Source organism: Andrographis paniculata, unplaced genomic scaffold, assembly GCF_009805555.1.
Source record: "Andrographis paniculata isolate CXL003 unplaced genomic scaffold, ASM980555v1 Contig86END, whole genome shotgun sequence".
Lineage (NCBI taxonomy): Eukaryota > Viridiplantae > Streptophyta > Magnoliopsida > Lamiales > Acanthaceae > Andrographis > Andrographis paniculata.
The window spans coordinates 3,575,599-3,592,945 of NW_026137624.1; the positions used below are offsets into that span (position 1 = coordinate 3,575,599).

General features: G+C 32.7%; 1 protein-coding gene across 1 annotated transcript; it reads right to left on the minus strand.

Moving 5' to 3' along the window:
* Positions 1–8,992: 8,992 nt before the first annotated feature.
* On the minus strand, positions 8,993–10,166 carry LOC127242039 (transcription factor MYB75-like). Its single transcript, XM_051261372.1, has 4 exons — positions 10,025–10,166; positions 9,827–9,956; positions 9,227–9,407; positions 8,993–9,190 (listed from the first exon to the last, which is right to left on the minus strand). The coding sequence occupies exons 1-4, from the start codon at positions 10,164–10,166 to the stop codon at positions 8,993–8,995; spliced, it is 651 nt and encodes a 216-aa protein (XP_051117329.1).
* Positions 10,167–17,347: the final 7,181 nt, after the last annotated feature.

Below are 17,347 nucleotides of genomic sequence, written 5' to 3' on the forward strand. Positions count from 1 at the left end.
ACACCATGGTAAGAGTCTTCTAAGGTTGCACTTGTAAAGGAGTATTGTATCCACTCGTTTGATTACTTTTCATTAAAACTAAAGCAAAAACATCAACTATGCTCTCCACCACTAGAGACAACTCTCTATAAGAGAGTCGATGACTACTTGTAGGCTTTCCCATTTTTGGAGGTGTCTGACCAAGAACTATATTCAAACCATATTTTTGAAATGTATAGATACTTTTTTGACCCATTTGCCTCATATTTCAGTCAAACTATCACGGCCTCCTCCAAAATAAGTGGTACACATCTCTTGGTAGGATATCAAACGACACCTCATTTTAGAATCCTCATGTTGACTCACTTTATTCTCCTTGCGTAAGCATGATAATTTGTATGGTCTTAGCTGTGTTTTAGTTGGCAATCATTACTTCTCTACCATAATCATAAATACTACATTCTCACAACTTCATCCATCAATAATCGTATTACAACTTTCCCATTGATAGTGCACTTTGTATGAAAAGATATTCTGATGGAGCCATTCATCATCACCAACCACTCCCGTACTCAAGATTTATCGAACCACCAAACTCTCTACCTCGTTAGCATACACAATCTGTGCATCATTCTTAGAAATATTTTGTTCTTCTTCTCCTTTTGATTCATCCTTGATAGGTAGAATGTCCCCTTCTATCGAAGCCACCGCTTTTCTATTACGACATTCAGATCAAACGTGCCCGAAACCATTAGATTTGAAGCAACATACTAATTATGTCGGAGCATGACTATTAGTAGGTGGGAGATTAGATTTTGGAGTTGGGGTCTTTATGGTTGACTTTGATGCCCTGGTTCTAAAACTATAACTACGAGTTACCACTCATTGTGGCCACCTATTATTCATTTTCTTCATATCAAGTTTCTTCTCCGCTTTTAATGTCAACATGCACGCATCCACATATGTCCGATATTGTTGCAATTGGACAGCAAATGAAATATCGTACTAAAATATTTTAAAATTTGTTTGTTTTGGGGTTTGAATTTTGAAACTGAATTTTTGAGGATTTTGAAGTAAGAAGTTTTAAGTATGTTTGTTTGAGAGTTTGGATTATGTAATGATTATGTTGAAAAAAGTTATTATTATTATATTTAAAAAAAAATAATATATTGATGTGATTGTTTAAATTAGATAATATTTAAATATTGTTTAAATAATTTTGAGTAATAATTGAAATTGATGTTTGATTTGATGCATATATATTAAATTAAAATTTATTTTATAATATTTTTTCTTTCATTTTTTATTTGACGTAACTGAAGCTTTTTGTTTTTTTAATTTTTTTGATTTGTTGGATTATACTATTTTTATTTCTTCCATTAATTGAAGCTATACGAGAATCATTGTATTAAAATATTCGATTATTTGTGTAATGTGGAGATTTTGGCAAGAAAAACAAATAGGGATGGGAATGTTCAAGAAGCAATATAATATGATATCACATAAGAGATGTATTACAACGTAGGAAGCAACACTTACGTTGCAACAAAACACATAACTGATATAGTGCACGTGATTTAACATTAAAAATAGTGGTGAAAATGGGACGTAATCTTCAAGTTGGCTTCCAGTATATGTGGATCTTTACTTTCGATGTGTCGTTATTGCATTTTGTTACTATAAAAGCACTACAATCCCAAATGAAACCTAGCTGCGTCAATTCGTCATGAATGGTCCGAGGGTGAGGTATGACCACATTTCATGTCCATTATAAAGGTTTGTATCTCCGTCAACATCCCATCAACTTTTGGCTATAACCTGTCAAAGCGCTAACTGAACATGGTATATAAGTCAAACTTGCTTGGGGCCGACTATGCGGGTTCGTGTTCAGTTTGAGTTGCAGGATCGCCCCTCTGGTGGCGGTGCAAAATACCCATACTAAAAGTGTCTATCCTGCGTGGAACCAATTGGGAATCTGAAACTCCATTTATCAGTCCTGTCACCCCGAGGCCATTCGCTAGTCTTGTCACGTATGGGCCAATGGGAATGTTGCAGACCCTTGTGTTGGAGGCAACAGTTATACATACCCTAACTACCTAGAAACCGACATCGTTAATGACAATTACGTAAAGTCAGTACAATTCGTAAGCAGCGGAACAACTATTTTTAAGAAGCCTCCCAACTAATAAAAATTTGAAACTATTTTATCTGTATTGAAATATCAAAATACTTCCGACTTTTATCAAATAAAAAACAATAAACAATTTATCAAATTAAAATCCCTCAAAGTTGACGACACTCGACAGATGAAACTCGAAACAATATTGATCCGAGATCCAACCATATGAAAGTGATACTTAGACAAACATCTAGCAAGAACAAACTTGATACTTCTACTACTCATCTCATAGCTACAAAAATCATTGACTGAATAAACCTAAAGCTCATAAAAAGGTTATATTAAAGGAGGAAACATAAGGGTGAACTGTATTCTGAAATGGCCAAACTTATCAACACAGAATCCAACCGATTGAATTGAATGAACCATGAAGTAATTTCACTCCAAATCCAACCAATTTGTAATCAAAGTGGAGATGAGTTTTCAAATTGAACCTAATTTGAACCCATTTCGACATGAAACATAACCTGCAGAAATTGCCACAAAAATATGAAAGCAGGAAACGAACTACTCTCTGACTAACTCACGCACAATTCCATATGATAATGTTTCTTGGAACAAAATTAAACCATTTCCTCAATGGAAAATCTAACGGGTTTGTCCAAAATCCTAACAACATAAACCTCTCTTTACCGAAATAGAACCAATTTCCAAATAAGAGCACCGATTGTAGAGAAAAATGAGACCAATGTAGTACCAATCGAATAAAAATCATGAAAATTGACAAGAAATGTCTAATACCCCAGGAGTTAAGCCGGTGTCATGCCGTCCGAGGTTGAATATAGGTTAAATGGATTTAATAAATTACTCATATCAACAATGTGTATATTTATTTTTGGGAGCCATACTAAAAGAACTTTAGAGTTAAGCGTGCTTGCCTTGAATAATTTGAGGATGGGTGACCCCTGGGAAGTCTCCTAGGGTGCGTGTGAGGGAAGACGCCAACTTCCATTGATGAGCCCGTGTCAGGCCTTCCGAGGTTTAAATGGATTTAATAAACTACTAATATAAAAAATATGCACATTTTTTTTCGGGAGCCCTACTAAAAGAAGGACTCGTGTTGACCTGTGGGGCCAGTCTACAATCCCGACATGCCCGACTTTGCGTGGCTTGCGGGCTGAGGTGTCACAAAAGGGTTGAGTTTTACTGACCTCTTCATTGCTTCTCCATTGCAATGCCGGTCAGAAGCCCGATTGATAGTTGTTCCTCTCCCTTTGCGATGACGACCCGATTCCACCGCGAATCGATCCATGCGGTGGTAGTTGAAGGCTACCTCCGATAATAAGCTCTTCTTTTCTAGTCACCCTATGCCTAGCTCACGTGATACATTCCATGACGATGGGATGGATCCTGTGTAACATCCGCGTCAGCTCAAAAGGAAATATTACCGTCACATCGAATTAAGTAGTCGGTTTTGCTAGCCGGCCTACCTCATGTGATGCTATGACTTATATAATTATAAATTTAAAAATCCATACATAAATAAATATGTTTTTCCTTTTAACAAGTGCATTAAAGTGAAACATGTATCAATGTCTCAACTCACAATTAAGATGATTAGACCATTATAAATAAATAAATAATAAAAAATTAATGAATTAGGTGCTCTCAACTCCATATGAATCCCATCATAATTTATAGGGTGAGTCATTCTCACCCAAATCACCTACAAAATGTAGATTTAATATCAGAAAATTTCATATTAAGTAGAATAAACTTACACAAGTAAATACTCCATCCGTCCCACTTATTACTGTCCACATTTTCATTTTCATCCATCCCACGTATTTTGTCATAGTAAGTAGAATAAACTTACACAAGTAAACTTTTCTTTTTTGAAAAAGAATTATACACTTTAATTTTATTTTTATTTTTTAAATTTATAATTTTTTTATTTTAATTCGACTAATTAGTTATTTTAATCTTAATTTATAATTATTTATATTATACGTAATTATTTTCACTAATACATTTTTAATTATTTAGTAATTATATCTCTCTTAAATTCTCATTTGTACAGTAAAGTAGATATCATACCTAGGACGGAGGGAGTACAATTTCAATAATTCATATTTATGAAATTGATGTTACATATGTTATGATCATCTCTTTGAATTTCCGTTATATTTACTCTATTTAAAGATATGTGGAGCTAAGAAAGAACAAATTTCATCATATAATAAAGAAGATTAGTTTTCATATATATATTTGTGATATTCCACAATACATAAAACATCTCTTATTCTTTCAATAAAATTGTTTTATTATTTAATTGGTAGCTAGTAAAGCCACCCACAAACAATTTGCATTATTTAAAATGCCCATGAATATTATCAATAGCACGAGATAAGAAAAAACAATCAACAAGAATGCCTCTTGACAGATAATATAAAAAATCTGATACAACTAGACGGGCATTCACATACCAACATCAAAGACATAACCAACAAGGTACAAATAATAGTAGTATGCCAATAAATCATATGGATAGCCGACATGCATCGCCATTAACTACATAACTATCCAGAGCTCTTGGTAGCAAAGATAAACCTATGCAGAAGATCTATCCCGTGTATAGTAGTGAAATTCGTGCGCCCAGAAATCTCCCAACGGGAACTCAAAAACTCTACTCCTCGCACGCCCATTCGGGATTACGTTTGAAGTTGGCCAATGATCCTGAGCTACTGGTAGACCTTACTAGTGATTAACTTAATGAGTGGACCAAAATCTACATGATAATGATTAGATAGGGCTATATATTACCAAATATAATCCCCAAAAGACCCTGCGACATAGGTCAATCGGTTGTTCGACTAACTATTGTTATTGCAAAATATAACGGTACATCAATATACGTACGTAAGATGGTGCATCGCCAAATATTACCGTGCATTTCAAATAATAGTAATATCCAAAAAGTTCACACACATAAATCATGCTATATGTATAAGATATGAGATCCACGAAACAAGAGCAATGAAGAACCAAGTGGATCAAATCACAAAATTGAGCCCCAAATAAAGAGATAGTGTTTCGTATTTGACATTGAATCACGGCGGTACAATTATTAAACTATCGAAATTATATCTCAAACACAAAAATTAAGTTGTGATTAAGTGTATGTTATTCTCATATAGTTACTTATCAGTTTCGGTAGCCAGATCAAGCTAACAACCTCGATCAATATGAGACTACCCGTACATTGTTGTAATTGGCAGCTAACTACCTTTAGAAGCAAAATACATGTCTATTCTTTTCTGAATTAGATTAATGATTTTATTATCATGTAATATCAACTATTAATTTCCCAGCTTATTAATATACGAGATGAGCTATCTGGTTATTTAAATAAGCTACTAGCTTATTTAAATGATGAATTTTTAAATTAATCCCAAAAAATTTCTTATGATAAAATAATCTATTGTAATTATAAAAACTTTATATCTAATATCATTTTGACCGACATATTTAAAATAAAATATATGTAAAGTTACGAATAAGCAATCAAGTCTAAATACTGCCCAAATAACTTAAATTCAGATTAAAGTGAAATTCTCAAAATATAAACATAGAGTTATATCTAACATAATAACTTAAAAATTATCGCGATTTAATAGTTAAATATTCAATTATAGATTTTTGAATAATTTTGGTCAAATATTTTATTTATTAAATAAATAATTTAAATCATATTTAAAACTGTAATTCTACTTACCTCAAGGAATATAATACCAAAATCCAAATAAAAATCGGATGGTAAAATTTTTTTTCCTTCTTCCTTTCTTCTTCTTCTTCTCTCCTCTCCTCTTGTTCGAAGGGTGGGCTTGTTTGTTTCTTAATTCCATTATAAAAAATAGAATTATATTATTATTATTATTATTATTATTATTGTTATTATTATTATTATTATTATTATTATTATTATTATTATTATTATATTTATATTTATCTTTATTTTTATCAATATTTATTCGTTTAACGGTCATTTCAATTATAATTGACATACAAAATAAGAATAAATTTTATTTCATAATATTAATTTCATGATCACATTAATATTATCAAAAATTTTATTTGATATAATAATTTTATTTTATATACTCTGAAATCGGAACATTATCTCTTGCACAGACAATTTCTAAAAAAATTCACCGGCGAACTGCGAAAAAAATGAATTAGAGTGTAGAGTACGAAGTAATAGGGATTTTCAATTAAATTGAATGTACAAGAGCTGTAAAATAAAAATACAGTCAAGTTGCCCAAAGGAACACACCTTTAGAATATCAAGCAATGACTTGCCTGTTTTAGGCCATAGTACCCATTAAAGGCCTCATCTTTGTAGTGTGACGAGAGGAACTTGTATTAAAAGAACTTCTTTATATTTTTACCAATGTTGCACCTTTTCTTTAGCCTTGTTCAACCACTATCCTTTAACATGTTCCCACCAAATAGACACATGTTTTCTCAATTTTAGTGCGACTATCTATGATTTTTCTCTCTCTGAGAGATTCTTGATATAAAACACACGCTCTAAGTTATGCAACTAATCAATGAAGTTGTCAAGAAGGGCCTAAACCCTAAAATTCTACCATTTCAATATGAGAATTGAGCAATTCCATTGCAAATGATTTCTAGGAAAAGGGGTTATATTGTCTTCTCTCTCATCCTAATAAAAAATTGGGTTTGCTGTCTCTCTCTCTCTCTCTCTCTCCCCATTTGGGCGTCCAAAATTGTACTCACTTCGTCCCACATAATTTGTTCACATCTGGGGCACGAAATTTTCAGTATTATATAATTAGTAACTAATTAAAAACTATATTAGTAAAAATAATTATGATTTAATAAAATTGATTATAAATTAAGATTAAAATAACTACTGCAACCATGATGTTTTTCGGCTACTTACGACCAGGAACCTATTTCTATGGTACCAAGTCATTCCATTGAAGAAACTGAGATAGCTGAACAAAGAGAATTTTTCCGATCAAATATTGAATGTATTTTATTTATTAAAAGAAAAGTGAATATAAAGATAGAAATATCTGATTTATGATTTAATATATATATAAGATTAAAAATATATATGTGTTTAATTATTTTAATAATTATTTATTTAATAAAATATATATAATAGGGATGTTAGAGAATAAAATTGTATATGATACAAATAAACAAAAAAAATATAAATATTTATTTATGATTAACATAAATTGATTTATAGATAAATGGGAAGTTTTGAATGTGTATAAATATATTTATTTAATGAGGAGAGGGATAGAAATAAAATTTTTGAAAATATTTTGAGTGTATTCTATATGATGTAATAATTTGAAAAAAAAAAAAAAAGTTGATAACATAATGCCAACTTTCGCCAGAAAACCAACCAAACACACCCTAAATATTTATAAGTTCAGAAAATCTAAAGCTCAAAAAAAATAAACTTAAAAAAAAACAAGACCTGATAAATAGAAAATCATCATCCTAAGGTCCTAAACGACCTCAAATGGCAAAAAAAAAAAAAAAAAAACCGTTGGACATCATTGCAGGGACGAGTTCGGTTTGTTTCATTGTTCTAGATGAACAATGTGAATTTCGTCCAATTCCAAACTGTGATACTAAAAAGACAAAGAAAAGTCACAAATTCATCATTTGTTAATGTTGTTACATGTTTTAAATTATATAGTTAGTTATTCGTTTCTTATGTAATTTTGTGTTTATCAACGTTCAATCTTTGAGACTCCAAGTGAAGGTGTAACATATAAATCGTTATGATTAACATTCTATAACATGCACATATATATTATGATATTTGGATTGGCGGTATTGAATGAAGAGATTAATAAATTCTGAGCATGCATAAAAACGTTTTGGAACTTTGCAAGCTAACATATATGAAACGATTGCCTACAAATTTTTAATTCGATTTGTATTTTTGTTGTTATCTAATTTATTTGCAACTTACTCTAATGTATTTCAATTTCAATGCAACTTATGTTTTGTCCTTGATTCTTGCTTGGTTGTTTTTGTGTATTTCTAATATATATTAGGATCTCACTGCAACTTTTTTGTCGGTCTGACTCTTTGATACATTTTTCAAAAATTTATTTTCACTTTACTTTCCAGGTTGTTGACTTTTTCTGTTGTTTATTTTTTCAGGTGTGTCACCTTGATTCAGGATATTGTGTGAATTGCTCTTGAGGACGACATGAATATTTTTCTAATGTGTATTGTGGCTAAGTAGGAATTGGTTAGTTGTTTATTATTTTTATTGTATCTTAGGGCATCTCCAACCTAGCGCCATTAAGGGTTGGTAAATGTGGTATCATGCCTCATTTTTTGGCGTTGCTACAGTGCAATGTCAATTTTGATGGTAACGCTAAAAAAATAACATTGCCTTCTATTTTTTTTAATTTTTTTATTTTTAAATTTATTTTTTAATTTTCTAAATTTTCAAAAAAAAAATATTTTAAGTTATAAAAATAAAATGTTATTTAAAATAATAGAAAAATTGAATATTTAAAGAATAATAATGAAAAATAGAGTTATGTTGAAGTAAAATTATTGTAGTAACTGCATATTTAGATTTAAAACTGGATAAATGAAGTTGATGGATTGGAGATGACCTTAGCAGTGTGACGTATGATTTCATAATCAAAAAGTTTGATTTTTTACGACGAACTAAATGGCGTACCAAAAATCGTAACAAGTCAAGCACATGTGCGAAAAGTACGACTTGTTGTGACGAACTAAGTAGCGTAAAAAAAGCCAAGCCTATGCACGAGCTGGGCCGATTTATTGTGACGAGAGAAATGGCATAACAAAATTATCTCATCATCAGGATTGGAGCCGAGGCTCGAGGCCCGATCCGTCGTTCTCACCACCGAAGTAGAGAGTATTTAAAACATCCTCTTCAGCGAAGAACTCATTCTGATCAGCATGCTGAAATCGTACTTCCGACGCCGTTTTGAGCAAGTCTGCCCACCATTGCATGCAATCGTCTTCTTCTTCCTCATTGGACACGTGGCGTTTGTTCTTCCTCTGCTCGGCTTCCTGCCGCGTCTGGTTAACATTCGTCATCTCTGCAACTTGTCGGGAGTTGGACAAGATATGAGGCTGCGGCCGTACGATCTGGTTGCCCTCCCGGGCAGGGGCAGTGGCGCCAGGCAGCTTGTTGACGGCGTGGCTGTTCCAGAAGTTCTTCACGTCGTTCGCTGTCCTCCCCGGAATTCTGCCCGCGATCAGAGACCATCTGGACGGATCCAAGTTCGTTACATAATTAATTAATGTATAGTATTCATTCGTGGAAAATTGTAAACGTAGCTTTTTCACGAGTACTTGCATGCATGCACGCTAAATATATATATTTTGAAAAATTATTGTCAATATATATATATAGATATTATATGGTTCCCAGAATTATAATATATTATATATATAAATTATTTGCAGCCCTATCGTTTTCACCATTGTAGCATGCACGTGAGCATTCATATTTGTTGTAAATATATTCAGATGTAAGATTGTATTTTTATTTTTTTTTTATATCAAATCACCTGCATGGTCTCCACACATTATGTAATGCCCAGAAAACAAACAATACGTCAATTCTTCATCAGATAATCAGTAATTACTGATTCTATAATTAGAAGAATTGTATAATATACTGGCCTGTTCCCCAAGAGCTTATGAAGCCTGATGAGAAGATCCACTTCATCTTTGCTGAACTCTCCCCTTTTAATATCTGGTTTCAGATAATTTAACCACCTTAGCCTGCAGCTCTTCCTGCATCTGTTAAGCCCTGAAATTGAAATAGAAACCCTAAATAAAATATTATTGATGATGAATGTAGATTAAGTAATTTATTACCTGCTCTTTGAGGGACCAAATACCACTTTCCTTCCCCGTAAGTGTTAATACAGTTGCGCAAGAGACAGTCTTCCTCAGCTGTCCAGCTACCTTTCCTCGTACATGATTTTCCTTTGCTTCCCATTTTGCTGCTGCTACTCATTATATGATCATCTGTTAATACTGTCTGTGTATATGTATATGTATATGTATATGTATTGAAGTATTGTACTGTATTGTATTGCAAGCAATTAATGTGACAATCTTTCTATCTGTTATTGCGGTTTTTGATACACTGTCGTCTTTTGGGGTCCATTCTACACACCTAGCTACATAATCCCTCTTTTATGCATATATTTAATGTTTGTTTAATTCCTTGTCGTGTCCAATTATATGCATGTATATCTGTCGGAAAGTTATTAGTGTATCGCGAGTATATCAAACAATTATCAAAAATTAAAATTCGATAATCAAATTAATTTATCTAGATAAATTCGATAATCACATGGAGTGGAGTTAGACCTTCTCACCCGCTCTTTTTTATTATTATTATTATTATTGTTGTTGTAATTGTAAATTACAACCAAGTAAAAATGTATTTATTATCAAATTTATTTAATTAATTCGACTAATCGCCTGTCATATTCGTCATTATATTGCCGTATTGCTCAATCATCACGACGCAATTGTGTGCCAAGAAACATACGATGAACTTTCATATTCATATTAATTACATCATTTTTGTATATGAAAACTATTACATCATATCGGAAAGTAAAGATGGTGATAATGAAAATGGGAATGAAGAGTCAAATGAGGATGGCCTCTTCTCCTTACGACTACTAGTACTTTGGTATAATCATTCATTCCTTTAAAAAAAAAAAGAAAAAACTTAAATGCCTGTCGAAGTAGTAGCGCCATTGAAGGCCCCAACGAACAGGATTAGAGGAAGATCTTTGGGAGAGTAAGAGAGGAGAGGATGCTTCTATTTTTTGGACAAAATAAACAGTGTTTAAGTTCTAATGGGTTATGTCTATTTAGATGTCTTTCTACTTAATTGAAAATGATGAATTTTCTTAAATTATGGTTTTAGAAGAGAATGTTTTATGTATACTTTAATTTAATACAAGAGAGTTCTAGGCAATAATTAAACATAAAGTATTTTATGTATTTTTATTAAAACAGAATGAGATAATATATAATTTACTCTAAAATATAATTAAAAATTATAATTAAAAAATATAAAATAAAAAAAAAATCTTAATTGTTGAATGATAATAATTATGATTCATTATAATTGTTAATTATTGTTACACATTAAAAATCAGTCCTCGACTTCGGTCAAAATTCTGCCAAAAAAGCCATCAAAATATCAACTCCGGTCCAAGTTGATTTTGAAAAACGTTAATCGACTTTTGGATAACCAAACGACAACAAAAGGAAATGGCCCTGGAAGCCGATCTTGAGCAGACAATTTTTAGACATCTTTTAACCGAATAACCAAATTACCAGCCCCATGATCCCATGACTAAATTAACTAATTTTCAACCTTCCAGTGAACTACTTTTATATACAAGACAACAATAAATTGGAGTATCTTCAATTCGCATACAAATTTTTTGAGAAATTTATTGAGGATCACTAATTTAATTTTCTATAGTATTTTATTGTTACCATTCTTCTAATAGCTCAGGGATTTTCTTTCTCAAGCTATAAAAATCAAGTTCGAGTTTTTTGCCTTAATTTTACTATTTAATTGTTAGATTTTCTCATTTAACAAATTGACGACCAAAGTAGGAAAAAGGAACATAGTTGATCTCAAGAATGAAACGTCCTTCATTTGTCTTTTTTCCAGCCAAATTATTAGAAGAATTCATGTGGCTAGTTCACAATACCCACTAGCGGGGTTTCTGCCACTCTTCCTCGAGTTGACTAGATAGAGTATGTTCAAATGATGAACAATAAAAAAAAAATTCAACTACACTGGCTATATTGAGCGATTAGCATAATCCAATGCAAAATATGTTGAAGCAAATGTTGGCCAAAATGACTATGTAGTCAGCCTCAGCATCAACAGATATATGTCCTACTCGCCCTAATGCTACCACTGGTGCACCATTGTTCGTGGATAGCACCTTACAGCCAGTAGGCCACAAAAGGAGAAAACACCTGCAATATTTTCTAACAATGTACCCTTAAGTCAAAGGCAGGTATATTCTCCACCAGCATATGCGCAAGAAGTAGCAGATTATAGAGCCGTCAAACCTTGAGCGAACACATGATTTATTGCTTGCTAGAGTTACTCTAGATAATGTTGTTCAAATTTTAATGGTTTATTTCAAAATAAACCCACAAATGAACAATCAATCAAGATATCAAAGGCCACTCTTGGAAAGGATGGTGACAAAACACCTATTTCCAGGAAATTTTCGGCCACCCAAGTTCCACCCACATTTTTAGGAGTGGATGGCGCTTCTATGTTTGATCATGTAGGAAGATTTATTGAGAATTGAGATACAATCCATATTTCAAGTTATATTTATTTGGTCTTTCTTTGACTAAAACAACCTTGTAGTTCATGGGATTGCACCAAAGCAGTTTCGGACCTAGGAAGATATGAAGAATGCTATCCAAAATTGATATAGTCTTGTTGATCGATTTACTAAAGACAAAGAAAATTTCTGAAAAATTTCATAAATTTAATTGAAATAATTCGGCATTTGGAAAGGCAATGCACTACATTTTTTTTAAGAATGTGAAGTGACCAATTGGTAGTCTGAAACATGAACGCACGATTGATAGAACAATTAACTACCCATGATATAACTGATTTGGCCCAGTTAGCATCAAATGTCAACTGATGGGAGAATCATTTTTCGAAAAATGACCAGTCACTCTACAAAAGTAAAGCACAACGGATGGCCAACATGCATTTGAAGTCCTATTATTTAAAAGTGGATAATATGAACAAAATAGAGGAGATGACAGTCGAAATTTTTGAAGGGAAACCTTATGTTTGTTCGAGGTTTAAGCCAACATCTAGAGGCAAAAGAAATCAAGATCAGCCATCACTTTATGTTTCCAAAGCAGATAAGATTTTTTATATTTTATTGCCTGATGGACAAATTGTCAATCCCAAGTGGTAACACTTGGCTTCAAATGAGGGAATTAAGGATAAACCTTGATGCAAGTGATATAATTCCTTCACCCGTATGACAAACCAATGCATACACTTCCAAAAAAAATTTCAAAAGGCCATCAAAGGCGGACATCAAAGTACATTACATTGGGAGTTGAACAACAACTTTTTCCAAGGGTCACTACAATAACCATTTTAGCCCAAGTGGAGGACAAAAATCAGGACAAGCACCACAAAAGGGAAAAGGTCGCCATGGCAACCTAATTGACACACGAAGATAAAGGAAAATCCCATATAGAGAAAGTCCAAATAAAAAGTGAAAAGAAGATCGAGAAGGGCACAAGAAAAAGAAAAATAAAAGTAGATCCAAAGTAAATAGTATACCCAGTACCCATAACCAAAAAATAAGATGGTACTGATGGTACTTATCAAGTAGAAGTCAATGATAGAGTACTAGTGCACGAACGTTCCGTGTGAAAACTCACTAGATAGCATGTGATGATGAACGATGGAATACAGATAGAAAACATTTGCCTCCTAACATAGATTCTCAATTTTCAGGGATGAATTGGACCTAAATTAGAAATATGAAGAGATTATATGCAATACGAGAATGGAGGAAATATTCACAGAACCACACAAGATTTCATTGTTTATATAAACTCAATAGGAGAGATCGGGCTCAGGAACATGAACTGGTCACGCACGAAGCAAGGGGTGATGAAATAAGGTATTAGTCAAAATTCAGAGATACTATGGGTCCAGAGATAGAGCAATAAGATGGCAATCGAACAAAGAAAATAAAGACATGTTTTCGTAAAAGGTAAAAGCAAAGTCACATACGACAAAGCCATGTATCAATTATGCAAGCACTGAAATAAAATCAATGTGGATCTACAACTCCATGATCGAGTGATTCATTAAGGACCTAAGGTCAGATTCCGGTCTTTTTCACCTTTCGAGATGTAGGCCCTGATGATAGAAGAGATTCCAAGTTGTATGAACGAAGTTTTAAAAAAATAATTTGATGTTGGATAATTTGATGAATTTCAATGATGAGGATCTGAACCAGACAAGTATAAAATCATGATAGACATTCAGGCTAATAGTCCATTATATAGGTTTTTAAAATCGTTGAACGCAAAAGTGTATTTTCAAATGACAAGAGTTTGGGCTGAAGAAACGGAGATTTCATGGTCCGAATTTGCTAACCTTAGTGAGTTCAAAGAGGATAAACCTCATGGATGATGATGGAAGTACCAAATATGGAGGAACGACGACTTGAAATCCCGAAGAAAAACCTTCGATTACCTTTGCACCCATTTCAAAGAAAAGTATACCTCATTTGAAACCATTGTTCATGACAACAGACATCAATGGAAAATTGTGGATAAAGTATTCATTGACAACGAGGCTATTTTCAATGTCATGCCAATCAAAATATACAAGAAATTGTGTAAAAGTATATTGGACTTAGCTTAAGTGAACATAGAATTGAGCAACTTCACAGGACATCCTAGTAAGCCTGAGGAGACGATGATAACACCAATAGAGTTTGGTCTAAAAATGATTTCAATAGTTTTTTTTTTATGGTGGATGCAAATACTACATACTTGGTATTGTTGGGCCGAGAGTAGACAACATCCCAATATGTTCATTTCACATTTCATTAATAGTTGATGTTTAGGAAATAGGGCCAAGTTCTTACAATAGATGCTACCCCAAATCCATTTCAATTAGTTGATACAATAGAGGAAGTTGTACTCTATTCAGGTCACATCCCACATATCTCACAAATATCACTTGTTAGTGATTACTAATGGAGTTGTAAAATTGCAAATAAAGGGTATTTTTATTTAAATAGAACAAATATGTATATTATGGATATATATATAACCAAGTCTTTTATAATCTTAATAAAGTTAGTTATGTTGAAGATAATTACAAAATTCATTTGAAGATAGAAGCTTGAGTGCACACAGAGAAACTAACTTCAAATGGCCTCATTAATAAAAAAGTAGGCACAAAATTCACAACTCAAGATTCATTAGTAGGTTACAGTTTAACTACTTAACAGAAACCACATATTGTTCGGGCTAGTGGTTTATTAACACCTGAGTAACAATACCAAATGATTGAGGTAATTAAAAGGTTCTGATATTTTTTGGCATTAGATTATTCCAAAATAATAGGCTTGGATGGAAACTTCATTGAGCACATGCCAATCAAAGAAGGGTATAAACCATATAAACAAGTGCCAAAGCACATAAAGCCAAGCTTTTGCCTTAAATCGAAAAGAAGATTGATAAATTAATAAAAGTAAGATTCATTCAGCCATGTTCATATACTGAATAGTTGGAAAATATGGTTCTTATTACCAAACAGAATGGTAAGATACAAATTCAAATTGACTTCAAAGATCTCAATTTGGCTACTCCTAATGACGAATATGTCATGCTCATGGTGGATATGTTGATTGATTCGGTTGCAGAACATAAAATTCTTTTTGATGGATAGCTAAGATGGTTATAATAAAATTTTCCTAGTCGAAGAAGATGTAAGCAAAACCAATTTTCAATGTCCTCACACCTTAGGTATTTACAAATGGACCATCATGTCATTCGGGCTTAAAAATACTGTAGCAACTTATGAAAGGGCCACGAATGCTATATTTATGGTACAATTGATCATAATATGGAGGAGTATATTGATGTAATCGGTCATACTATGGAGGCGTATATTGATGATGTCATCATCAAATCAATAAAACTCCATATGCATCTAACAAAATCAGAACACGCTTTTACTCGAATGAGTAAATACAACTTGAAAATTAACTCCACCATGTGCGCATTTGGGTTTCAGTTGGGAATTTTTTAGGGTTTATAGTACATCAACATGGTATTGAAATATTTACCAAGAAAGCAAAAGCTATAATAGAAATTCAACCATGAAGGTTCATTTCGAATGCAGCTGGAAAAATGAAACCTATCAACCCATTTTTTAAGGAAACACAACAAAAATAGTGTGAAAAGAAACAAACTATACTGGATTTAATCAAAGATGAATTTGTGACACAACCAGTATTGATTCCACCAAAAAAAGATAAACTTATGAAACTATATTTAACCCACACATACGATGTGATAAGTATTCTATTGGCCCAAGATTGGAATGTTGGGAAAGAGCGAGAAATTTATTACTTCAGAAAAACATTGGCTGCTCCTGAATTAAACTACACTATCGCTAAAATTTGTGCAATTCTTTGGTGTACGCTTGTAACAAATCAGAGAATTACATCATGCCCAAATAAACAAAAGTCATATAAAAATTTCATGTGGTCAAGGTTATCATGCAAACACCAAACATGCATGGTAGATTAATGAAGTGAGAACTGAAGCTAGCACCACTCTCTTTAACATTTAAACCTATAAAAACTATCAAATGACAAGTTGCAACTAAGTTTCTACCAGAGCATTCACGTGAAACCAAATCAGAAGACTTTGTGAGGGTTAAACTATGGATGATGTTTCTAGATGGATCAAGTACTAAGATAAGTTCAAGTATTGGAGTGTTTCTTGAAGGCCCAAGTAGACAGAACATTAAACTGTTTTGACAAATAGAGGCTATGCACAAAATTTAGCTAAATATAAAGTGTTGGTACTAGGAGAAAAAGATTCGGTGAAGCGTCGGTAATTATCAAAGGTGATTCTCAATTGGTTATTAATTAAGTACTAGGAAGTTACATATGCAAACATCCTCAATTGTACAAGTCCATAATAAGGTACATTTTCTTTTGTCCAAAATAGTTGAAGTCATTTTCAAATACATCCCTCGCCATGAGAATGGTAAAGCAAATGATTCAGAACAAGTTGCCGCCAACTCACAGAAGGAATGGTTCATCAGGGGTACACAACCTTCCATAAAACCAATTGAAAATACCAAATTGGCCAATACATCAAATGGACAAAAGAACTTATCAATTAGTTGAGAACTCCAAACTTAGCAGTTCCTTTTAGTATATGATTGAAAGCTTTGCGGTTTAAGCTGGTCCACAACATATTATTCAAGAAAACACTAGATAATGTTCTATTGAAGTGTTTAGGGTTAGATGAGGCATTATCTATCATGAAAGAGGTGCATGAAGAAAACTATGGTGCACATCAGGCAGACGTTAACATGATATGGGCAATTCATTAGCTTGG